The 25,259-nt window shown below is 36.0% G+C and overlaps 1 protein-coding gene across 5 annotated transcripts in view; it reads left to right on the top strand.

Annotated features, from left to right (window-relative positions):
* Positions 1 to 25,259, top strand: part of PDE7A (phosphodiesterase 7A) — a gene marked incomplete at its 5' end in the record, with an annotated part of 77,095 nt that overhangs the window by 39,196 nt on the left and 12,640 nt on the right. For 3 of the 5 annotated variants that reach the window (XM_084208579.1, XM_084208582.1, XM_084208580.1), the window contains 4 exons: positions 1,055 to 1,115; positions 8,294 to 8,377; positions 21,632 to 21,783; positions 23,434 to 23,497. In XM_084208579.1, the coding sequence (XP_084064705.1) occupies positions 1,055 to 1,115; positions 8,294 to 8,377; positions 21,632 to 21,783; positions 23,434 to 23,497 (361 nt within the window). The remainder of the gene's footprint in view (positions 1 to 1,054; positions 1,116 to 8,293; positions 8,378 to 21,631; positions 21,784 to 23,433; positions 23,498 to 25,259) is intronic. The other 2 variants (XM_084208581.1, XM_084208583.1) reach the window with 1 other exon arrangement.

The raw sequence follows: 25,259 nt of genomic DNA on the forward strand, positions 1-25,259 counted from the left end.
CTTGATAGCATCAAGGACTTCACTGTCCTCAGTGTAAGAAAGAAGTGTGGTGTACAGAGAAAGGTCATAGGAGTTTCTAATGTGCACCTCCCACAAAAAGTCTTGTTTCTGTAAAAAACAAAATGGAAGTCTGATTGTGAAAGTGATCCTCTCATCCTAATGTTAACAAGTAACATTAATGAAGGGCCTAGGAAGGGGCAGAAGATGGTCAAAGTACAATAAAGGCGCCATGTGAGGCTGGGTGCTAGGTGGAGTCATGCTTTGAAGACTCTGTGATGCCAGTGAGAACATTCCTCCAGTTTTTAGCTGTTAGAGGAGAAGTTCACCACTTTGTGGGAGACTTCCTTGATTGTTACTACCACAGTAGCTGAATATGTATGAAACATATGTGTCCCATGTAGGTAAAAAATACAGTTTTTGTGGGAGTATCTCAATCTTATACATGGATAACTTGATGATTCTTCTGAACTTCTATCATCAAATTTGAAATACTGCTTGCTGTCTTTCTCTGAAATTCCTTTATTTATAACATATTACCTCAGTGATACCCTTGCTTTGCCTACAGAAAATACAGGGTAGAGTGAAAGTAGCACGTACCATCCTAGGGCTGCAGTAATGGTGTTTTACATCTCTTACCTTTGGTAAAAGTAGATATATGAACCAGGAACTTCAAGTATTTGTTTCAAGTATGGTGTTCTAGAAGGCCATAAGGAGCAGTTTCTCGTATCTGCGTAATCTCGTTCTATGTCTTTCCTATTGTGAGGAACGATTGAGGAACATTGGGAAGGAATGTATGGGGGGTGTTTTTTTTAACCACGCTCGGATCTCGGTTTTCATAATCTTTTCACTACCATTTCCTTTCCTTCCTTTGTTCCCTCTTAAAGCAAAATCAGATGATACGTATACTTGAAAAATGCATTTTGTGTGAAAGACGCACAATTTCTAAAATTAATGTTAAGAGTTAAGATGGAAATGGTCAATTAATACTTTATTTTCATTTCAATTTAAAAATTGTTTGATTCTAACTTGCTTAAAATACACTTATTTTTTTCAGAGACGTGGAGCAATTTCCTATGACAGCTCTGATCAGACTGCGTTGTACATTCGTATGCTAGGTAAGCATACTATTTTCTATATTGCAGGTTCCAACATTTATGATTGATTTAAAGAATAACTTTTTTATATCTCTGTTGAATTGATAAACTTAGCATTCTCTTTCTCCTGGATAATATTTTGGTTAGAATCTCTACAAGAGTTTGGGCTGTTATATGTTGACTTGGGTTTTTGGTTGTTTGCCTTTTTTAGTTTCTTTTTTCCTGAGGTAAACATTGTGTAGGATGTTTTACTCCTATATTGAAGAAAAAGGAAAGGTCTTATAATTAACCCAATGTGTTTGGTAGAAGTAAAGTTTTCTAAGTGACTCATGATTGATCTTTCTGTAGTGGAATTTACCACCTCTGCATGGTACTTTCTAGTTAAAACTGTAGCTCTCACTTATTGGAGAGTTACCACACACTGTTAAAAACTTCAATACTGAGGCTATGAAATGCGTGAGGTGTTCTTGAAATAGTGATGTGATTTTAAACTATTTTTCTCGTTAATCCTAGAAGGTGACTTGAGGAAGGAAAGGGTGCTTGACGGGGCTGAGTTGTTAAGTCAACTTACTGAGGAGTCCTTCCAGAGTAGCAAGGAGATAAAGGGTAAAGCCAAGTTCAAACAAAAGAATGGTATTGGGAGGGGAAAGCATCCAGGGGAGACCCTCTGTGGTAGTGAGTGCACAGGAGGAGTTGAGGTCATTTGTTGAGAGGAGAAAGATGCAAAGCTCTCGCAGATCTGGCTCTTGCAGATTCAGTATTTCCCACATCTCTTCTGGAGGCTGCTGGTGGTGCAGATGGCATGGTGACTGTGTATGTGCTCTGTTTCACTGCTGTGTGATGCCACTTAATTTAAGCCACCTTGAGCTATGAATCTGTGTTGAAATGGACTATGAATGCTTGCATGATGTCTCACACAGCTCAATGAACACCAGCAGCTACTCATTACAAATTCTTAACCATCTCCAACTAAATCAGCCAGAACATGTCTTTTTATGCCCTGAGTCTTTTCATTTTAGTTGTATATTGTATGTGTTAAAGTCCCCAGAAATTCATAACTGCATTGTCTATGAATTTAAAGTTGTAAGCTATATGTATGTGTGTATAATAATTTATAGTCCTCACCTACATATGTAGGAATATATGGTCATCTATACATATAAATTCAATTTTGACTTAGCAGCTTCACTTTTTTCTTCCAGTTATTTTGATTTTTTACATTTTTGTAGTTGTTAATACTGTTGCACTGACTGTCTACTGAAGGGGTTTTGATCAGAGAATTTAATTACTTTGGGGATTTGTTAAGATGAGAACAGAAGATACTGGGTTCTAAATGTTTATTGAAAAAGCTGCTGGGCTGTTGTTGTTGTTGTTGTAAATAGGTTTATTTTGTTTTCAAAAGTTAAAATGAAGTAGTTAGGCCCGTCTTTTCTGCAGAAGGATTTGTGATAATGCTCAAGTAATTCTAGAGAGAAGCAAAGCATGGCTTCTTCTAGTTTTTGATATATACGTCTGACTGGAGAGAAAAATTTAATTTGTTTTGGAAAACTTCCACTATTCTCATAGGTAGAACTGGAAAATATTCAGAACATGATCTTAAGTAAATTAATTTTTCCCTTGTACTCTCATTGAAATTAATTATTACATAATGAGATTGATGCTTGTTATGAATAGTATAATTCTTGCTGGCATAATTCATTCATGTTGTTCTGCTATTCAGAAGCAGTAAATCTTTTAAAGGGTTGACTTCCAACTTAGGTGGGGGAGGAGGGTACAAGCAAACAAAAAATTGCTCATGGCATGTTTGAATCATTATGTGGTAAATTTGTGTTATTTTCTCACTTAATAGATATCATTTGGTTTACACAAATGTTATGTGTACTATACTGTACAAGTTAGCAATTATTTACGTATTTATTATTTTTGTACTTGTAAATCAACTGTAAAAAAGACCAGCCTGAAAGCTGAACAGTTGGACTCATTAGTATGTAGAACAGTCAGATCAGAGTAGATTCAAGGGTTAATATATTCCATTACAATTTTTTGTAAGAAATGTGAAGCATTGCTTTTACTGCAGTATTAAAAGAGTTTTGTTTTTGTTCTATTTATCTCAGTGCACTTGAGCAGAATAAGCTATAAGGAATCCTCAGCTGTAACTTAGTGGGAAGTTAGGCACAGTCATGAGAGGATTTGCCTTTTACTTGGTTGGTTTTATTCCATACTAATGGAATAAATGTATCTAGTAATAAAACGTACCTTGATAAGGTGTTTATCTTAGAAGACCAAAAATGTAAGGCTAGGAGTATCTACAGTAACTCCCTCTGCCTTTGTTTAGTTGTGCTGGCCATGAAGTTGCTTCATTCAGTGTTTTCAGGCTGTTCCAATGGTAGTCCAATGGAAATTCATTTCCACCAAGTAAATACAAATTCCTGTGCTATGGCAGTGTGTCCAGGTTCAATTTAAAAGATCCCGTTTTAGCAATATGCAAAATAAAAAGCTCACTCCTAACTGCCTTCATCAGTGTGTTGATATAAACAAGCAGCACTGACTGTAATGACTCATCTGTCATACCCCATTCCCAAAATACACACTAGGCCACTCCCGTGTGGCTTATTTACTATTTTAAAATATAGATACAGATGCAGCATTGTAGAATTTTTCTTTTAAGACTTGGAAGGGCTAAAACATCTGCATCACCTCAACCACTTTTCTCAGCAACTATGAGGAATTCTCAAAATATCTTGTAAGTGCTTCTGTGTAATCTTGATACTTTCTTCATTTTTCTATTGCTTTTCTGGTTTCCTTTTCTTGTTGCTTTATAGTGACTGAAAGTTTTTCTGCTGTGCATGGGGTAGAAAGTGTGGGGCACTGACTACTTATATTGGTGAGCATGCACCTCTCAGCTACAACTGGAGTATTTATCTTCCTTTAGAGGTCTTGATCACTTCAAATAGGAAACACTGGAGAAAAGCTACCGTGTACTGTGCACACTCTTCTGTGGTAGCAGTTTTTATGTTGTGTTCTGTTTGCTTTAATTCTGGCACATTCAGCTGACCTGTCATCTATTTCTCCAACAAATTTAATAGGAATTTTAATATGCGAAGTTAGAAGTTATTAATTCTGTCGGAAAATCCTGCTCTTCACAACCTCATGGCTTTGTCTTGAGTCCTTTACCTTGAGGTGGCTGTCGCAGTTTCTGCTCCCAGCTGTCCTCCATGGTCTCTGAGGTTTCTGTCCCTGCTCCGGATGGCCTGAGCTCCGCAAGTAGCTGCTGCATTGTTGCTGTGCCACACTGCAGTGTTAGGGTAGCACCAAGTACGTGCTGGGTAACCCTAACGCCCAGGGATGTCAGCTGTGGCATTTCAGCTGCCTCGTAAGTATCAGAGCTGTCCTTGTGGTGTGAGCAGGAATCTGAGAGAGGGGCAGGAATTAAACAATCTATTTCAAGGTAAGTTTTGTTACAGCCCTAATTATTTTCAGTTTTCAGTTGTAGCTGCAAACCTCCTTCTTACATTCCTTCTTCCATGATTTATTTAGTCTTCAATTAAATTTCTGCCAGTATGATCATTCTCTTAAAAATGCAAGTAATCCTGATCATGCAGGACTATTCTGGAAAAAAATGTAGCTAAATACTCAGCCATCAAATATTGTATCATTTTTGTGCTCAGAATAAAGTTTGCAAAGGAAGGCTTCACATTTTTAAAATATTTCTCTTGAATATTTGGAATCAGCAAAACTCTCAGAGAGGGAAAAAAATTGTTCCTGGAAGTCCAGTATCATTAAGATGCTGGACTTGAATGTGTTCCATAGAGGTAACACAGGACTCTTTCCAGAGTGGCTGAAAGTGGCTCAAGAAGAGATACTTCAGAAAAAAGCTGTCGGTCAGCTTGCTGCCACTTCTGTGCCCTCCCCCAAGGAAATTTACCTATAAGCAGACTGTGGGATCTGATGGCTTAAAAAGATTGTGTAAGCATTTCAATATGTTTGTAAGGGTCTAAATAAACAAAAACTATTTGTAAGTTCTTTTGTTTTAGGTGTTGAATTTTAATTGTCTTTCGGCTACTATAATAATGGTTGGCTCTGAGGTTGGACTTCTGTTGCTGTTTGAAGGAATTATGTAACAGTGTCCTTTTGTTTGATAAAAGTAATCTCAAATCTGGGATATCTTCTGCTTTTTTGTGAAGTTCTCTGTGAAGATAAACATGTCCCTTCCTTAAAATTAAATTCTGCATAACTTCACAGTCACAGGGTTGCAAAACACTTGTGCATGATTTCCCAAGCAAATTGATGTGAACATGTTATGTTGTGTGAAGGTAGAATGAAGTGGGTGCATTTGGGATACATTAATCTTCTGCAGGTTACATTAACCAAAGAGTGAATGCATAATGATGATCCAGTATTTCTGGATGTTTGGGAACTAACTATACATATGCACTAGAGATTAGTTTCACTGTGCTAATAGCACATTATTTCATAATGTGCAGCCAGTTATCCCTTTTTCTACTTCTGTTTTTTAAGAAACTTCAGATGGATGTATGGTATCATGAAATTCCACTTGTACCAATATTTTTCAAGTACATTTATTGTCTGAAATCTTGAAAAATGCAGCAGTTCTGTACCATGACAATGGAGACATCTCTTCTGCTTTTGTTTTGGCACAAGAGAATTTTCTGCTTTGTTTGCTGTAATTCCAGTCTTGTAGAAGGGGTATATTTTTCCAGAATAAATCCAGTTGTATTCTAAAAAAAAAATCAATTGTTGAGATATTGTTGTTGTTGTTTTATTAATTGCTTCTTCTACCATGATTAGGGAGAGAGAATTTTGTTCAATAACTAAGTAATGAAAATATTTAGCTTTCCTTGCTGGGAATTCCTCATTTTATATGTATGCAAGTAAATACACTGATTTTAGCTTTATCGTATTACAGTTGCCTTTTCCTTAGTTTGCCATGTGCATTTTTATATACAATGCTTTCTATGGCTAAATATTTCTGTAAATAGATATTCTAATAATTCCTTTTTAAAGTAATGTAGTCAGTTGCAGTTCTTCATTTTACTTACAGTTTTTCTTTTTTTCCTCCCTAAAGTTCTCAACATTGCAGGCATTTCAAGGGTACCAAGGGTACTATTATTCAGTCTATGCTGTTAGTCAGGGATAGTAAATAAAAAGAACAAAGCAGAGGGAAACTTTCTGGACATCATTTATCAGATGAACCTGCTCATTTTGTTATTTGCAGAATTCCATGTTAGCCTTCAGGTATTGTTCTGTGAACTTTTCCTATTCTTGACACTTAAAACAACTTGTTTGCCACAACCTAGTCATACACTGTCTGAAACTATTTGCTAATTGGTACTGTGGTTTGTAAATTTTAAAAGTAAAAAACTGCATTTTAAACTAAAGATAAATCACAAAAGCTGTATCACCTTTTCTGTAAAAAAATTAGCTCCACTAAAAAGCCTCTTTTATTTTTTTTTAATTTAGCTGGTGAACTCATTCACACAGCTGTAACTATGCTTGATTACCCAGATAAATATGAGTGAAAGGTAATGAAAGTCGAATTTTCCTCCATGCACACTGTTATTTTCATATACAGCTACTAATGCATTTTCCCCCTCTCTTCCAAAGTTTCCTCTCTTTATCATTTTTATTAATTTATTTTGTAAATAAAATTCACCAGTTGCTTGTGCCTAACAGAAGAGTTCTACAATTTGCTGCCTCTGTATTGCCTGGAAGGAAACAAGTCTCTTGCACTCTGCTCAAATGAATGCTTGAAGCTCTTATAAGTAATATATTGTAAGTGGTCTGAAAAATAATACTTGGAGATGGTAATTGGGTTGCTTTCCCTTGCAGTTCAGTTAAGGTTTTCAGTTAAAAAAAAAAGAAAAGATTAATAACAGAAAGGCACGTGTATTTACTATGTTTTTACTGATGTGTAAACTTTAGAGGAGCCCTGGGCCTGCTTACCCTTTTGTGGTCCTTCCAGCGTGCCTCACAAGATAACATTCATGTCAAGTGCATCACTGTAGATGTGTCAGTGTTTATAGATATGTATCTCTAGAAAGATACCTGTTAAGTATTTAAAAGCATATTTACTGAAGTGTAAGTTAGTACCTTTAGCTATTCTTTAGCTATTTTCTGATAAGTTGACTGCTTCAGCATGACATATTGCAGATTAGAAAAGAAAAAAAAGGAAAAAAATGCTCTCAAAGATGCCTATGACTTGATGAAAAATAAATAGCTGTCTTTTTATTTAGTTCTTATAAACTCAATCATAGTGCTTTTTGTTAATTACTTATTTTGGTTTCATATGGGAGGTGCTGTGTTTGAAGTGAGGTGAATATAACACTTGATAGATTTTCATAATTAGAAACCGCAACATTTGCACATCTTACATTTATCTTTGTTAGGGTTTGAGGAGGGAAACAGTATTGGATTTGATTCTCGAAGATTTCTCCAAATTTGTAATTGCAAAAGGATTTTAAGGGAAAGCTTTTAATGCAGGTGAACTGCTTATATTAATACATACAACTATCTAACGAAAGAATACTGATCAGCTTTCAGTTGGTAAAATGCATAAGTAGAAATCAAGTAGCATGCTAAGAGATTCAGGTTGAAGCTAATTACAGTGCAAAACAGTTTGATCAAATTTTAATACTGAGTTTTGGTATTTTAATAGGCTCTTGTGTAATATTCAAACAGCTGAGCGCAAGTAAGTAAATGCTAGTGGGAAAATATTATATAATATAAAACCATATTGTAACTAGCTTATTTGCTAAAAGCTACCATTTCTAGAAGTTGAATCTTTTTTGTATTCTACAAAATGTTATTGTTGTATGTGTGTTACTGAGGAACAAATCAACTTTAAATGTTGTTGTTTTCTGTCATAATAAGGTGCATTTTTACCATACTGGTGTAGCAAGCTCTTCCTAATTTCATCTGAATGCTTATCACATGCTTCTGGCAATGTATGCTTAGGCAGGAGAGATTTTGGCAAGAAAGCATGTGATTGCATGTTTAACAAGTCTTCAAACTTTGTTTTGAATTTCACCTTTAAAACAAAAAGCATTGAAGTAGGCCTATTGTTTGAATTACTCTCCTCCATTAAGTACATGAATCTTTACCCCTCCAGGCTATGTTCATTTGCATTTTATCTCTGCCACTCTTCCACACTTTTATTTCACTCTTGACCCTGTTTCTAGGAGATGTGCGAGTAAGAAGTCGGGCAGGATTTGAAACAGAGAGAAGAGGTTCTCATCCATACATTGATTTCCGTATTTTTCACTGTAAGTATTTAAAAGCAGATAAATGACAAATAAACAAAGGCTTCCATCAATTTTAACTACTGAGCCTCTGAAGTAAAGTTAGCAGCTCTTATAGCAAGACTATTTTTTTGTACTTCTTAGGAAAATCTTTCATTCTAGCTCATTACCAAAAATAGAAGAGGAAAATCGTCACTGCTAAATATTTTTTTAAAAAATGTTATAATTTTAAACTCATTGAATTTAGACCTAAATCCATATGGAAATGAAGATGTATCTTCTAAACCGCTACTGATGTGTGTGCTGTGTGCTTACTTGGCAGACACAATCAGTTGAGGAGAATACTTTTCTGTTTTTATAAAGCACTAGAAAGGCCCTGTCCAGGATGATGCTTGAACAGAATTACAGTAATATCAATATTCTTGACCTCATCATAATGAATTAACATTTACATCTACTCAAGTGTGTAGCTAGGACTTAAATTTTTGGACAGGGACAGATTTTAATAAAAATTAAATTTTTAGGAGAAAGTGGCAGCCTAAATTTTTTTGATTATGTGTTTGAGGAATCTTTTATTTTTTTCAGAAATGTTACAAAAAGAAAAATTTTGTAGAGAAAAAAGTTAAGTTATCCATCTATATTGTTGCAACTAAATTTGTCAGTAGTTATGGTAATATAAAGTTTTGACATTACCAAACCAATATGCAGCAAAAGTGCAGGGGATCTGAGTCTTAATTAAATTATGCCAATTATTAAGGTTTTAAGTGTCATAAAGGATCTATACCAGCATTGTATCAGCACAATTCCATTTTATTCTGAATGCAATGGACAGATTTAGTAAAGTCGATTTCATGGTAGTAAGTGTGGTTGTTGTAATTACCTTTTGAATAAAAATGAGTGGCAGAAACTGGTCTTATACTCTGATCTTAACTGAAGTTATAATTTTTAAAAGAAGATAATTTCTAAAACTCTTAAACTCTTAGTTTTGTTCAAACGTTTCATAAAAATAGGTGAGAAAACAAAGTTTGAAGAGTGTGCTATGTAGATTTTTTTCAATACAGAGGATAAGAGTTTCATCTCAAGTTCTGATTGAGTATAATAAATTCTCTGCAGAAATAGCATGCAATTTATGAAGTACATAATTGTCTTTTTGTGTGTATATATATATGTGGCATTTCATGCTTATATAGGAAAATACTAACAAAAGTATTAAAATAACTGCCTGTTAAAAGGCAGTCAACATATTATTGCTGTTGTCAGATTAACTGTTTTTATGGTCCTCATTACACTGTTTCTTTCCATCCTGATGATTGTGCATCAGGCAGATCATGACTAGTCCGGAAAAGGACTTTCACACCCTTTCTCCTTGCCCCTACTTGTTGAGACACAACCACCAGCTTTTAGCAACATCACCTGTGGTGTTTAATGACAGCAAAAAGTATTGCTAGGGGGCCCAAAAAATTCTTTGGCTTTAACTTCCCTCTCAAGTCAGTTGCTCTGTTAGTTTTCAGAGTTGTCATATTATAGTAAGATTTTTTTGCACTTCAGAATTGTAGCTTGTTGAAAAGGTGCTCTTTGACTTCCGGGCTCCTGCCATATTGTGGAGTTTCTTTCAAAGTCAGGAATTCAGCACAATCTTTCACCATATTAGTAGGTTACCTACTAATTTACATAAATGTGGGATTCTTTTTTTATCTATAAAATCTTGGGTGGTTTTTTTCCTCTCTGCAATGCTAATTTAGTCCTGATCAATGTTTCCTTAATTGTTTTAAGTCAGATAGATTTAGTAATGCACTATGAGACTTCCAGTAGAGAGAACTTGCAGAAATCAGACTTGACCTAATTTTTAGGATATTCTCCCTGCCCGTTCCCCTGCCCTCTCCTGGTTACTTCAGAAGGAGTTGATTTTGCCACACAGAGGTAAATGACTGAAAAATATTCACCCATTCGAGCAATAACATGTGAGAGGAGTCAGTCATCTCTTCTTTCCTTGGGGCAAATACTGAACTGAAAAGGGTCTCTTCTGCAGCTGAAGCAGAATAAACTATCTGAATGTTGCTTTTTTTTTTCTCCCCACCACAGCTGTACCCTGAAAATCAGTAATGCATGGACGTGCTTCCTCCATTGTGTCTGTATAGTTTCACTGTAATTTTCTTGTAGTATCCACCAGCTATATTCTGTTGTTCTAAATTGTTTGCAGTGGTCATTGCTTATGTGTTTTGCAGAGGACTTACATAATTGCTGTCAGTCACAGTGCTGAAGCATTAGAGCTGTTCTGTGTTTTGCTTAGCTAACTTTGGTTGTTCATGAAATAAACAGGGCAGGATATCTTTCTCCTTTTAATGCCTTTATTAAAAGTGATCAGCTCAGGTGGGGGGGCTTGACAGGTCTGCGGTTCCCTGTTGCCTCTTCCAGGAGTGACTCGGAGGAGGAAGAAAGTGCAGCTTTGTTCACTAGGAGGCAGAGCTGGGGGTCCTTTTCTCATGAGGGCAATGGGGGTATACCCCGTGTTTGCTTTTTGGTTTGCCTTTCAGGATGCCTGGCTCTGGCTGATGTCTTCTCTGGCCGGGGCGAGGGGCGACAAAAATTTTCAGCGTCTCTGCAGGCTCTGGACCTTGTCCCTGATATACAGAAATCACCTCGATCTCTTAATTCTGGGTTGGCTCGTTGCTTTTGGGGGTTTATTTGATGAGTTTGGGGGGGGTTTACCCCGTTGCATCCTGGCTCCGAGGTTATTTGCGTGTCCTCTGAGGTCCCCTCCCTTCCCATCGTCTGTGGGGGGGTGGTGGGGGGGAAGGATATGCCATCCTTCTGGCAGCAGGCAAGGGTGGTACTGAAAGGAGAATTCTCAACGATTGCGGGTTAATGACCGACTTTTAACAGGTCATTACAACATGCAGCTAACAAAAGAGCTCTCTCTGGCCAGCAATCAGCTCCCAACTTAACTTATAACTCTGCAACCCTTTTAAAAAAATGGTTAACTTTTTTTACCCATAACAGTTCAGCATTGTTTTCTTTTTCTGTCTATGATGTTTTGAGAAGAGGTTGAATGTCTTTCAGGAGGGGTAGCTAATTATATGCTGACCAGTCTTTTCTCTTGTATTTATTGATAGGCTCTTAACCCAATATTTTACTGATAGGTTAGAAGAGTAGTGAATTTTAAATGCATTACTTTGCTTCATAACATTTCTTGAACTCGCAACTTCAGCCACTGTTGCTAAGTAAAGTTTGTCAGCACTTATTTCTAAAGATCACTTCTGTATCTTCTTAGGCATTATAAGCTCATCATCTATATCTTCATCCCAGAATTCTGTAATTGATACGTGAATATTCAAGTTTCTAACCTGTCTAGAAGTATTCGCAACAGTAACTTTTAGGAAGTTTGACTTTAGAAAGATGGTTGGAAAAATGTTTTTGTTAGGACAATGTAATGGAAGTAATATCTGAGGATTATTAACTGCAGGATTTGAATGACGATTAAGCTAGCTTTGTTCAATGGTAGTTTTCCTTCTACATTATCTGTTTTTCCAGAAGTCTCCGTATTATAGGTAATTGCAGGAACTACCAAGAAGAACAGCTTAATAAATTTCTGTTTTAACAACACTGCTTCCCGGTGGATGGGTAAAGTCAGGATTATATTCTACTTGTTGGCTGGCAGTTGGTTAGTATTATTGGTTAGTAGGTTTTCTGTTACTGTGTTGTGTTGGTTATGCCTGTGTGAGACCATGGGGATAACATCAAGATGGCATCTTAAATCCACCATTTCTGGAAAGGAGAGAGCAACCAACTTCCTCTGAATTTCTTCCACAACTTTCTTCCTCTGAATTCGTTGTTGCACTGTAAAATGCATACATTGTAATGTTTTATTCAATTGATTGTAGAATATTGGATCTGCTTTTCACTCCATGAGGAACAAGAAGGGAGTTTTGCAGTTCGCTGTGAGAATGCAGCACGTACTGTTTGGTTTTCAGGGAAGCTATTGAATAAGTGATTGCAGTGGTTATAATCGCTCTTACTGTCTTCTGGTTTACAAATAGGCTGTGGTTTACGTGAATGCTTCAAAATTTTCTTTACATTACTTGAGACATCATATCCAGTAATTCAGTCTTCAGTGTTGTCAGAATATGTTGATAAAAGCTAATCTCCAACAAAATCTTTGATAGAAGAATTGGTAAGATAAAAACAGTCCTTTTTTTCAGAAATAGTAAACCAGCAATAAAGTTTTAGGCTTTGTTTTCTTGCTGTTGAGAGGTTGTCAATTGTGTCTATTTTTATATGTGTGTATGTATGTATGTATACACACTACACATAGGAAATTTTGATTGTTGGAGGTGTTCCTAGCATGCACAAAGAAAGGCATATATAAGTGCCCTAATCATTCTCTGTTTCTCCTGAAAAAAAGCCCCAAACTGGTGCCCAGTGATATGTACAGTATGTTATGGTGAGGAAGTGAAGCCAAAATGAATAAAGATCAAATGAATAATTAAGATAACAGAAAAAAATATTGAGAAATGTCATATACAGATACAGCTGAAATTAATGCTTTTAAGCTTCCTTTTAGGAAAGGGTTGTTGGATATAGTCTGGAAGAACCAGATAGAAAAATGAATACTTTGGTTTTGCAGAGAAGAAACATGGTTTTCTTCTTGTTTCTCCTCTTGTGCCTGGCCTAGAATAAGTAAGAGCTTATCAAAAAGGTTTTTAGAATTCTCTTGTGCCAGTCTCATCTGAGCATGCTTCTATGGGGGGATGATGATGTTGCCAATACATGGGGCTCTGTTTTGTGTTTTATAGATAACCAAATCTGTCACATCTGTGAGTTAAAGCATCTTAGAAGAGCGGATTTTGAATTAATCAGTATGTGTTTGGTAACATTCAGGAATGCTCAATTTTGAAGAAAATAGTTGCTTGCATACAGTGTAATGGTACAGTATAAGACTTTATTGAGACTTAGATGATTCTCCTTAGCTGTGTATAGAGCCTTTTCAGGGGAAAATGGAAAGAAAGGAAGAGATATTTTTATAGGTGATGAATAAATCTAATTCTCTTCCTTGAGAGTGCAAATACATGATGAAATTTCAGAGTTTACCTTTATTATACAACCTTCAGACTGTTTACTTGGAAATTACCATTTGTGGAAGGTATTATAAGTTATTCTGAGATCTGGCAAAAGTGTCAGCATGTGTTGTTTCAAGGATGTTTTTAACTTTCTGGTTCTTAGCTCATGAACCATTTGAAAATGTTTACCTTGAACAGTGAGTTTAGACTTCCCTTGGCTGAGATGCAGAATTCAAAGAGACAAGAGTGCAAATCCAAATTGATTGCCTGAAACAATTTGAAAAATCCTTGTGTAGCAGCAGCTACTGATGCTTTTGGCGATACCATCTAAAGATTGAGATAAACTAAGCAGAGTCCAGATTAATATCAATGCCCTTTTTTGTTTGAAGAAAATAGAGGAATTACCTATTTGGTTATGTTTAACAGTAATTGTCTCTCTTGTTCAGCAGTCTGCTGTGAAGAATGGTGAGTTTCACAATGTGTAAAGTAATGCAGGAAGATTTATGTGATCATAGCTTGAAGTATTTGTTTCCTTTTGAAAATACCATCACTGAGGAGTAGTAAGTTTGTACTTGAGAGATTACTTCAAAAGCTGCCTTTCTGAATTTGTCTTCTAATTATTCACAGTCCAGATTATTAAAAAAAATTGCTTTTCACAATGTGAGAGAAATTTTTACTTTGATTTAGTTTGGAGAATGCAGTTACACAAGGGGAAATCACAGAAGATGCTCCAAATACAGTTGTATTGGCTAAATGAAAAGAGTGAGCTTGAAGTGAACTTGGTTAAGGAAGATGTGGGGATAAAAAGTTCTAACTGAGAATATAGAGCAGGTTTGTTTTTTTCTTTTGTTATTCTAGATGTTTGTTTTACCTACTGTTTCTTCTTTCCAAGCTACCGTAAAACACTATGTGTGCTCTGCAGTCTTGCACATGTACAGGTCACTGTGTATTTCATTGCTGGCTTAGGTTTGACAATAGAAGAAGAGAGAGACATGTTCTTTTTTTTTTCCCATTTCTTTTGAACCTCTCCAATGTATTCTTTCTCCTAGTACCTTACTTAGAAAGGCTTTTTTTTTTTTTTTTTTTTTTGTATGCTGGACAATTTGGTAGAAAATACCTGAAAATTCTTTCGTTTTCATCTCTGCTCCCAGTTTCACTTTCTGTATTGACCATCATAAAGTCTGGTAAAGGAAATTAGTTTTCTGTTAACCATGATAGGTTGTTTTTCAATTCCTCTTTTATTTCTGGTGATGAAAAATAGACAAAAAAAGATGAGTTGAGGGTTCTGTCATTCATTTACTTTAGAACTGAAGATTTCTAGGACACTGAAGAGAGGTGGGTTTTTCTGGGAAGACAGCAAGAAAATGATTTGGCAACGATCTGAAATATATTATCCTTTTGGGAAAAGAGTTTGGAACCATTATATGTCGAGTTCTTCAGGAGGATCAGTATGTTGATTAACATGGCATAACCAATTTTGTAAAAGGCTGTGTTTCTATATATTTTGTATATTTGTGTTCTGATGATATTCCTCTAAATAATTAGCTTCAGCGAAGTTTCTTAGTTTACAGTATGCTGTTGTGAATTGCAGATTTGCCGTGCCTAATGAGTGGATTAGGGTTAAAAAAATCCCCAAAAACACAACTGCAGGATTGCTGGGCTTATGATTCAGTAAACTGGTATGGAAAGACTGCCTTGTATGTAGTTTCCTAGTCCTGAGATTATTGCAAGATGTTACACAGAAATGGAGTGTTTAATTCACTTAATTTTGTATCTTTCCTGAGGTGTTTACAAAATTCTAAGATGAGCCAAAATTCAAAAGAGAAAAATTAGTGAAGTCCTGTAGATACCTTTTAATGATGTTTTTTTGACACTTCTACTGCTGTGCAATGACTTATAGTGCCATTGGAGAATTGGCACTTACTTCATACTGGAGTAGTCTTTAATCCCTTCACTTTGGGCAAATTCCCTCAAATTAGCTCTGCTTTGAGCAGAAGATTGAACTAAAGGACGTTCAGAAGTCTCTTCTGTCCCTTCCCACCTAAATTATTCTATGGTTCTGTGCTTTGCTAAGGCAGTGAGATCCTTCAGGAAAAGTTTTCTTTGGTGGTGTGATGCCTAGCACTTCCCCTCCATCAGGGAGCATCTGATGAAAACCACTAGAGTTTTTAAGGGAGTCATGGTAGTGTTAAACTTTCTTGAAGCTAAATTTTTTTTTTCAGATTCTGTTCAGAAAACGCTTGCAAAACCATGTTTATTTCATTAATCCTTAACCCTGAGCATATTTTCCAGCATTCATTATTATTTGGAAAATATTTGGAAAAAAATTATGAATGTGTATATAGTTATATATTGTACATTAAAACCAAAACAGTACGGCTTAATATTTTTTTAAGCAGCAGCAAAAGAAGTGTAGTGCCTTACAATGATGTGAGTCTTCTAAGTGGTTCTAAGAAAGACTGGAAGTATAGTGAGGTAATTTAGACCCCAATAATCTAAATCAGTCTTTTTATGTAACTTTAAAATCCTTACTAAAATTATATCTTCCAAATGAAGTAATAGTTTTATATAAAACTTGAATACTGAATGTTGTAAAAATATTTTAAAATTCAAACCATGAGTGATAAACATACAGGAGAGTTAAATAGCAGGACTTAATTTAAAAAAACCTCACAAACATTCATGGATCTAATACAGTGCATTTCTTAATGGTTTGATGGGAATAGATGTGAAATTAGAATGCTTATGGGTCCCTCTAGTGGTGTGAAATGCTAGATCATTCTTTCAAATTATTCATAATTTGAAAATTATTTGTATCCTGGAAACATGGCTCTGTAGAAGGGTGCACCCTTAGATGGTTTTAATTGGCATGTGAAATGGAATATTTCTTTCCAACAAAATTTACAGGTAGTGGAAAATTTCAGATGATGTGCCAGGTTTAATGATAGTATCTACGTGTAAAACTCTTAAATGTGCAGTTGGGTTAATATGGAAAATTCACGAGTGATCACTTCAGTTAAAAGAAGATAATTCCTTCATATTTTTTGGGGAAAAGCCTCCTCTGGTGGGCCAGTGCTCACCTCAAAATTCAGTTTTTACATCCAAACATCGGAAGGATCAGATACTCAAATCCTTTTTTTTTCCCTTAATTTTTTTTTTGGTGGTAGTGGTACCCAGGATCCTCAGTTATGCTCTTTCTATTGGTGTGTAGCAAAACTCAGTGCTTTTTATAATGATAGTTTTCTATCTGCCTTTTAGGCTGTAGCAAGGAAGAAATGGAGGTAAAATTCTTATAGATGGATAGCCTTGTTTTAACCAGATTGCCGTCCGAGGGTGTAAGTCTGTCTTTGCTTTTTAAGAAAATTGAAGTATATTGCTGGGATTTAAGGTTCCATTAATAATTTAACCAAATCATAATTGTCATTCTTCCTTTGTGGACTGTCCTTAATATACAAAAGATAGAATCATTTTGAAACTAAATCCATCAGTATATTGTGATCTTTTAAGTGATTGTCACTTGTCTTTACTTACTTTGTTTTTTTACATTGGCATGAGAAAAATAAATATTTAAAACCCCTGTGAAATGTGCTAAAACATTTTATTTTAGGTTTTCATGAAGTTAAAAGATTGGGAGTGGGAAGAGATTAAAATTAGCGTCTCGGAATACAGATGAAATCTGTTGCATGAAGGCGACTTGTGTTATTTTATTGCTATATATGCATCACATTAGCAAAATAACTGATATTAATAACCAGAATTACTTATTTTTCTTTATTTTAGAGAAAGGAATTTTTTGTTATACCAGCATCTCACTTAAGATGCTTAGAAACAAGAATATAACAATTTTTATCAAACAAACAAAAAGCCCCAAAACTTGTGATTGATGCTTTGGATGATAACTGTTATTTACAAAGGAATGGCAAGAAGAATGTCATAGGACAGCTGCTGTTGAGTAGGCACTGAGCCCTACAGTTCGCCTTCTGCTTCCCTGCATCAAAAGCACTTCTCATTGCTGGAGTGTCCTTCTTAACGTGCCCATCATCCCAACTTTGCTTTCATTCTCTTTCTGTTCACAAGGCTGTAAATGTCAAATTTTTTTTATTGTTCTAATTTGCCCTTAAACTGTCCTTGTGAGCAAATAATCAATATTGGTTATTAGAAGGGCATTTAGCACGCTGAAGGCTCCAAATGAAAGGAAAGATGTTTGGGCTGGGAGATGTTTTTGCAGCATGCTTGTTCATGAGCAAATGCAGTGCACTCTTCATTCTTCACTGTCTTTTTTCCATGATCTATGCATTACCGAACCTTGGTTTGGTAGGGTCTCTGAAATTAGCATCTCTTTTCATGACTCGTGATAGAAGCGGGGAGGTTGTCATTCTCATATTAATCATGCATCTAAAGAGAATGAATGTGCCAGGAGAGAAATGCCAGATTTTCATTGCACAACTGTATCATTCATTTTACCAGTCTTTTCCATTAACTGGCCTTAGCTGATCTGCCAAAACCACAAAGCACTTGGTTTTTGTACCCTTAATAATAATTTATCTGTGGGGGAAAGGAAAAGGCAGGCACAGTAGCTCTCAGTGTTCCTGCAGCTGGAGAATGTATCTTCCCCACAGCCCCTTCTTTGAAAGCCAGCTATTTTCTGTTTCAGCCTCCCCTTTAAATTAATAATCTATCAAACCTCCGCATCTGACTTGCTTATTCTGAATTGTCCTGGGGTAGATGTTTAACTGTTAAAGAGAGAAATTTAGTTTTTGGGTTGGTGTAGTTCCACAAATCAGGTGCTCTGGAGCTGCAGAGGGATGGCAAGGCTCAAAATCTCTTTTCTCATTCGGAAGTTACTCTGATAATTTCAGATCTAAAGGATAAATAATTTATTTTGTCAAGGTGTTATTACCTAGTTTGGGCTATCCATGTGCAATAACTTATAGCTCAAAGGGAAGCTCAAAGCCCAGCCCATGGGGAGGAACAGCCTATGGCCCCAGCACAAGCAGGGGCAGCCCTCTGGAAAGTGACTTGGCAGAAGGGAACTGGGTCTTCTGGTGGGCACCAAGTTAAACACGAGCCAGCCATATCCCCTTGCTGCAGAGGAAGCAAGTGGTATCCTAGGCTGCATTAGGAGGAATGCTGCCTACAGCTTGAGGGGGGTGATACCTCTCCTATATGCAGCACTGGAGAGGCCTCACCTGGAATCCCAGTCTGGGCTCCCCAGTAAAAGAGAGACATGGACATACCAGAGAGAGTCCAGCAAAGGGTGAAGAAGATTAAAGGGCTGATGAGAAAAGGCTGAGAAAGCTGGAACTGTTCAGCTTACAGAAGGCTCAAGGGGAAACTTCTCAATGTATGCAAATACCTGAAGGGGAAGTGCAAAGGACACAGAGCCAGGCTCTTTTCAGTGGTGCCCAGTGTGAGGACCAGAGACAATAGGCACAAACTGATGCACATCAGGACACACTTTTTCACTGTCTGGATGGGTGACTAAGTGTTGACAAAACCAGAGAGGTTGTGGAGTCTGCATCCTTGGAGGTGCACAAAAGCCTCTGGGAGATGGTTCTGGTCTAGGTGATTTGGCTTGAGCAGAGGAGTTTAACCAGATGAGCATCATCTGGTGCATTCCTACCTCACCAGTGCTGTGATTCTGTAATAAGCTTCATTGCTGCTAGGAAAGCTGGAATAATGTAGGCTTTGCTTTTTTTTCTTTTAACAGGGGGTAGAAAAACAAGGACTAACATGTAGTAGTAGTGGTTTATGAGCTATGCAAATTGGTGATAATTTAGAGAGTTTAAACATATTTGTAAGATGAATAAGTGTCAGTAGCATATTGTGAAGAGAATGATGGTTCTAGCTTCACAGAAAACCAAGTACCTTGTTTTCCTCTGTACCTCTATCATCATCAGAAAAATCCTGAAGCAAGAAGATGTGCAACCCCTCCTAAATGACTTTGAATACAAGTAGAGGTGCAGTACAGGCCTGTACTGCCAAATCATTGCATTTCTGTGTTTTGTTGTGTACTTTGCTGCCAGAAGCTGCTGTTTTTCTTGTTGTACCTACAGTGTATTATTCCCTCCAAGATTAACAGGTGGTATCTGTGATTGATAATGAAACTTAATTTGTAGCATGACAAGAAAAACAAGTTTTCTTTAACTATAGATCTGTAGAAGACCACTGGAGAACAAGAAAATTATATATGCTCCCAGAAAAGTGCTTATTTTTCCTGCTTCAGATATGGTGTTTTATTGAGATTTAGTGAAGTTTCTGGCTTTTGTGTGTGACTTTGAGGATTTTTTAGATAATTTTATAACCAAAAATAACCATTTTATATTGTTTTATTTTAAACCAAATAATTTCTATTTTGAAATTTGGCTCTGAAGAAATTGAATCAAGAGTGAGGGAGAGAAACTTCTTACCTGTAGCATACACTGCATTAGCAGCAGCAGCAGCTGTATTGCTCCCTGCTTCTCTGTTATGCAGGCTGGTAGTGCTCAGACTGTAACCTCATGGTCACAAATGTGCTTAGAAATATTGGTAATGTAGCATGACACAATCTATTTCTTTTCCTGCTGTACACATGAATATTGCTTTATAAGCAACCTTTATTGTATGTACTACATCTGTTTACTTAATTAAAAGTCTTCAAAGGAAGAGCCCTTGGCCTTGAGGATGATAGCTTGAAGAAGGATACTTCATGTGGAGATGTCTGTGTTAGCCCTGAACTTCAGTGGCTTGATGAAGTGTTTCAGGCATGTCTGAAAGAACATTCAGTTGTGTCGGTTTAATCTCTGTAAGCACAGACCATTGCTAGGGAATGGTGCTGTGTTTGATTAGATACTCTATGATCATGCCACTGACAGCTCTATTTAGAGGTGTTTTTTTAGTGTATTTTGGGAATTAATATATTAATTCAATTGCTGTAATTGCTATGAGCTAGCATAGAACAGAAAGTAAATTGGAACTTCTGCAGGGAGAAGAATTAAAATGGTTAAAGATTTATGTTATGCAGAATTAAGCTGCTGTCACTAGGAATCACTGAGACTTTTAGTTCAGATTGTCAATAATACCTTGCTGTGTACATTTTAGACTGACTTTAAGAATAAAAGTTCTAACTCCTTACTTCACCAATTTCTAATATGTCTCATTTTTGGGAGGACAAGAGGTCTGTGCTACAGAGTTGTGATAATGCTTTTTTTTGTTATCTGCATTTTTTAAAAAGAGCATGTTGGCGTTGACTTCTTTACTTAATACCTCTTTTAAAAATTTTACTATTTAACATGAGTCATTTCAGGCAGGTTGAGTGAATATCAAGATAAGATTTTTGGCTTCCTGTTGGTTATATAAAACTGCTATTGGGGGGCACTGTTTAAAAGAAAGTAAAGGCTGACTATGGCCTAAGGTATTTCAAAATATATCACTTGCTACAAAGGAACTGTAGCTCTGTGTAGTTTGATGCTGCAGTTTCTTAAACACTTCAGGCGTATGAAATAGAACTGGACATAAACTAGTGCTGGTCATTTGTGTAAATCAGTTAACCTAATAAAAGTAAAGCAAAATATTTGGGTTAATCTTTGAAAAGAGGCAGAAATAATTTTCTGTTGTGTTTTCACTGTACTGGGAAACAGAATCAGATATGCTGTGAACAGAAATGTCATAATTGTTTGGCAGAAGAGTGTAGTTATTTGCAAAAGCACCAAAATCACTTGAGTGTGTTTAAAATTCAGCATAGTAGAGTTAAGAGATTTTCTGAGCTCTAAACTGTGTAAAAGTAATTTGTACTTGCTCAAAGCCTACTTGTATCTCCTGTATCAATGCTCAGTTTCTGATACTCTCCTGCTGATGTATATGTCATGTTAGGTGATTCGTTAGGGACCTGGATTGGATATGTATCCATGACACCAATTTTCCGAAAATAATTTCTTTGCAGTACTGTGTGTGTTTTTAAACAATATCCATAATATTTTTGTCCTTTCAATAACAGAGTTCCTTAAAAGGATGAGTTGCAGCTATGATTTAAGTATTTGTTTTTCTTCACAGGATGCTTACACAGAACATAATTCTTTCTAATCCGTGGCTCTGTATTTAGTATTAATAAAAATATCTTTATTTGTGCTGAAATGTTTGATACTCAAAAAAATTGCATTATCTTTATACCAAACTTCCCTGAGCGCTTGTCTTTCTGATAAAGGTTTTTTAGAGAGAGTGTTTATTTTCTTGTTTTTTGTAGCAAATTCTGAAATCGAGGTCTCTGTGTCTGCAAGAAATGTGAGAAGGTTGCTTAGTTTCCAGCGATACCTGAGATCTTCCCGTTTTTTCCGTGGTATCACTGTTCCAAATTCTTCAAACATTTTAGATGATGATTATAATGGACAAGCAAAGGTTGGTTGCTTGATTTTTATTTTTTAAAGTATGTTTTTCTAAATGCTTGCTCGTATATATAACTATATCACATCCTAAAAGTGCAACCAAACACCAATTTTAAGCATATTTTTTAATGTATGCGTGTATGTATTTTTGTGTGTTTATATATATGTATGTATATATTGTAATGAAATCCAGACAAAATTTCATGGTCTGTAGCAAACTCCTCTACTGCCCACAAGTTTGCTCAAATGATGTTTAGGTGTCTAGTGTTTTTGTTGTTGTTGCTATTTTTTTTTGGGGTTTTTTTGTTTTTTTTTAAATAATTGGTGAATTAAGGATATCCTTGAATAATTGGAGAAAAAAATGAAGAGAGGAAAATGTATCTGTATTTAAGAAATGTAATGGAGCAATTTAGACAACTGTTCCCTTTGACTTTTAGTCTAACCTCACTAGTGAACAACTGGAAGAGTGACTGCCTGAATTCAATAAAGTGCAGTAAATGGATTTCTCAGGACATGCTTATGTCAAACTGACTTTTTCTTTGGTAGGCACTTCTAGAGAAGAAAAGTGATAGCTGTAATATACTTGTTCAGCACTAAAGCAGGGAAAGCAGATACTGGGAAGAGAGTTGGTGCTAAGAGAGCAGCTACCTGGATGAAAGGCTGCTGTATTTGCGACAGAGGATGGAAAGTGCTGAAGGGGACTGAGCAGGCAAAGGTTATTCAGGTTGTTCAATATCCCAAAGGCTGTGTCACTGCATGCAGTGCTTTTTTTTGTCATCTGACACAGAAAAAGAATTTATTTCTAATACAATGGATGTATCCATGCTGAATACCATCAGGCTGTGGTGTACAAAAATATTGGAGAACCCAGGGAATGGATCTTAAAAATGTACATGCAATTTAATCATAAAAATATACTGTTAATGCTTTTGTTTCTTCTGACAGCAGAGTTTTAGCAGCTGGTAGAGAAAAGCTAGAACCAATAATTAGGTCACAAAACAGCTCTACCAATCTAATGAGAATAGGAGAAGGCAAAATGTGCTGGACAGGTGTTTCTGATACAGGTAAGGGAGGAAAAGATTGGGACTGCTCAACTCTAGTGAGGCCTCTTGCACTGTTTGCTGTTCTTGGTCATTCCTGTTGTGGGAAGAACAGTTCATGTGGAACAGCTGTGATAAAGATGTGCTAGTTTGCTGGGGTGACAAGTCAAAAGCCAGGTTCTTAAATTAAAATGCTTATACAATGGCTCAAATGTCTAGTGAATCATGTAGATACTGTTCTGTGAGCAGGGAAAAAAAGGAAAAGGTAAACAACTACACATTAATTTGCTAGTCTGAATGCACAGTCATTCTGCCATACTATTTCTGATTTGAACCTAATTGTTTTTAATTGTCTTTTGAGAAGCTGCCTAAAAGTTGAAAAGAAGATTTCCAACCAGTTCTGTCAAGGCACTTCTTGTTTGGCTTTTTCCCTCCACTCTTTTTATTTGTAAATGTGTGATGTTGTTCAGTTATCACACAAATTTAATTATTCTTTTACTACTATTTTTTATGTAAAAATCCTAAAGCCTTGATCTGTCTCTAAAATCTTAAATACTCCTCCAAGCTACAGGAAGATAAACATGTACTGATTAAAAAATGACAGCTTTTGTGTTTCTTTTCAGTGTATGCTGGAGAAGGTTGGAAATTGGAATTTTGATATTTTTCTTTTTGATAGACTGACAAATGGTGAGTTTACTTTTGGTATTTCATTTGTCCTTTATCTTCTAGTATGAATTAACCGTGGCACTTATGTTGCAGTGTTGTTTGTGATTGTTTGTTTACTAAAAAGTGCAAATTCCATCAGGTAGTACTTTTAAAATTAATGGTTTTTAATCTGAGTCCTTGTTTGCCTGGTCACTCCATTAAAATAATGATACTGTCAGTACTGATACTAATAATTGATGTTTAGAAGAGGCCCTTGATGTACTTTATAGGTTGCTGTTCTCTTTTAGTAATTTAAAGTAGTAATTTGAATACAAATTGACAAATAATTTTATGATCTTTGACTTCTTTTTTTTCAATTATGGGGTGCTGGTAATTTGTATGGTTCTGTCCAAAAGGTCATTTATATTGACCAAGTGTTTTTCTGATAAATGTAGTGTTAGATAGAATAGTTTTATTACTTTATAGTGCTCTAAGAGACATGTTGGTTTTAATCCATTATAATTATGACATAGAATACCTGGAGAATTGGGAGTTGAGTAGAGGGAAGCTGCTGTACACATCACTTGGCACAACATAGAAAAAGGAAGAGAACATTTTCGTGACTTTTGTGTGCCCATTACAAATAGCAGTAGGAACTACAGGAATAGTTGGTTAAAAAAAACAAACCCTAAGTATTGTTCATTTGGAGGCAGAAAAGAGATCTGTAAATGTGTTGGGAAGGAGGCAGGAGGGATGGGGTCCCTGGGTAGGGTGAAGTTTTGCATTGTAATCTCAGCAATGGCAGCTGGGTTTTCAACAGAATGGAAGGAGGAGATGAGCAAGTCCAGTATCACAGTGACATTTGTGCCAGTGGGGAGAGAATGGAGGGCAGCTCTTGCAGATGTTGCAGCAGTCATGTGGAGTAGGTAGCAAAGTTGCAATTAACGTTACTAAAACAAGAAATTAGGTTCAAAAAGGAGAAGGTGGCACCAAAAGATCTTTTTCTCTTCTGTTTCATTGAAGGGGTGCTTGGCTTAACCAAGTGTAAAAGTAGTAACCTCACAGTTATATTTAATACAGAAGATGGGCAGAAAAAAATGAAAATAGCAAGGACTTGTAAAAATAGAATGCTTATATAGATAATGATAACTGAATGAACAAAAGCTGTGTGTACAAGTTAACATGTAAGCATGGCTTCTTTTGGATTAGTTTATCAAATGGGAGAAATCTGAAGTCATCCTTCTCATAAGAGCCCTCTCTACCTTTTAGATGTGCTTTTATATTTAAAGTTCTACCAGGAGAGCTTCTATTGTGGAAGCCTTGCAATGCCACCATCCATTTTGCATCCTAATTAAATCATTTTAGGAGGACATTTTGATCAGGCAGACTTGTTCTTGAAAGTTTGTCAGAGCAGAATGCTGTATATAAAACTCTGCTGGATGAGCTGCCCTGGATGAATCTCTATGGAGGAATTTCCCCAGTAAATGCTGTTCAAGAATTGTGTATTTATTTCATTGTGAGGATGTGACACGAGAATACATTAATTCTAGCCTAGTAATAAACTTGATTTAGAAGAAATTTTTGTCTCCTTGTGCCTCATTTTCTGTCTGTGCTAGGTTTTCTAATGCTAAATGAAGATTCTCAGCCATGACATCGTTTGCAGAGCAAATAATGGACAAGCTATTAAAAAATAAACATTGTGGACTGTGTTTCTTATGGTTTTACTTATTTTACCACTGCAAAAATTATAATACAGCTATGAGTAGACAACATATTATAAGCTTGTAAGAGTGTACATTTTTTG

The sequence above is a fragment of the Fringilla coelebs genome (assembly GCF_963513975.1).
Source record: "Fringilla coelebs genome assembly, chromosome: 1".
Classification (NCBI taxonomy): Eukaryota; Metazoa; Chordata; class Aves; order Passeriformes; family Fringillidae; genus Fringilla; species Fringilla coelebs.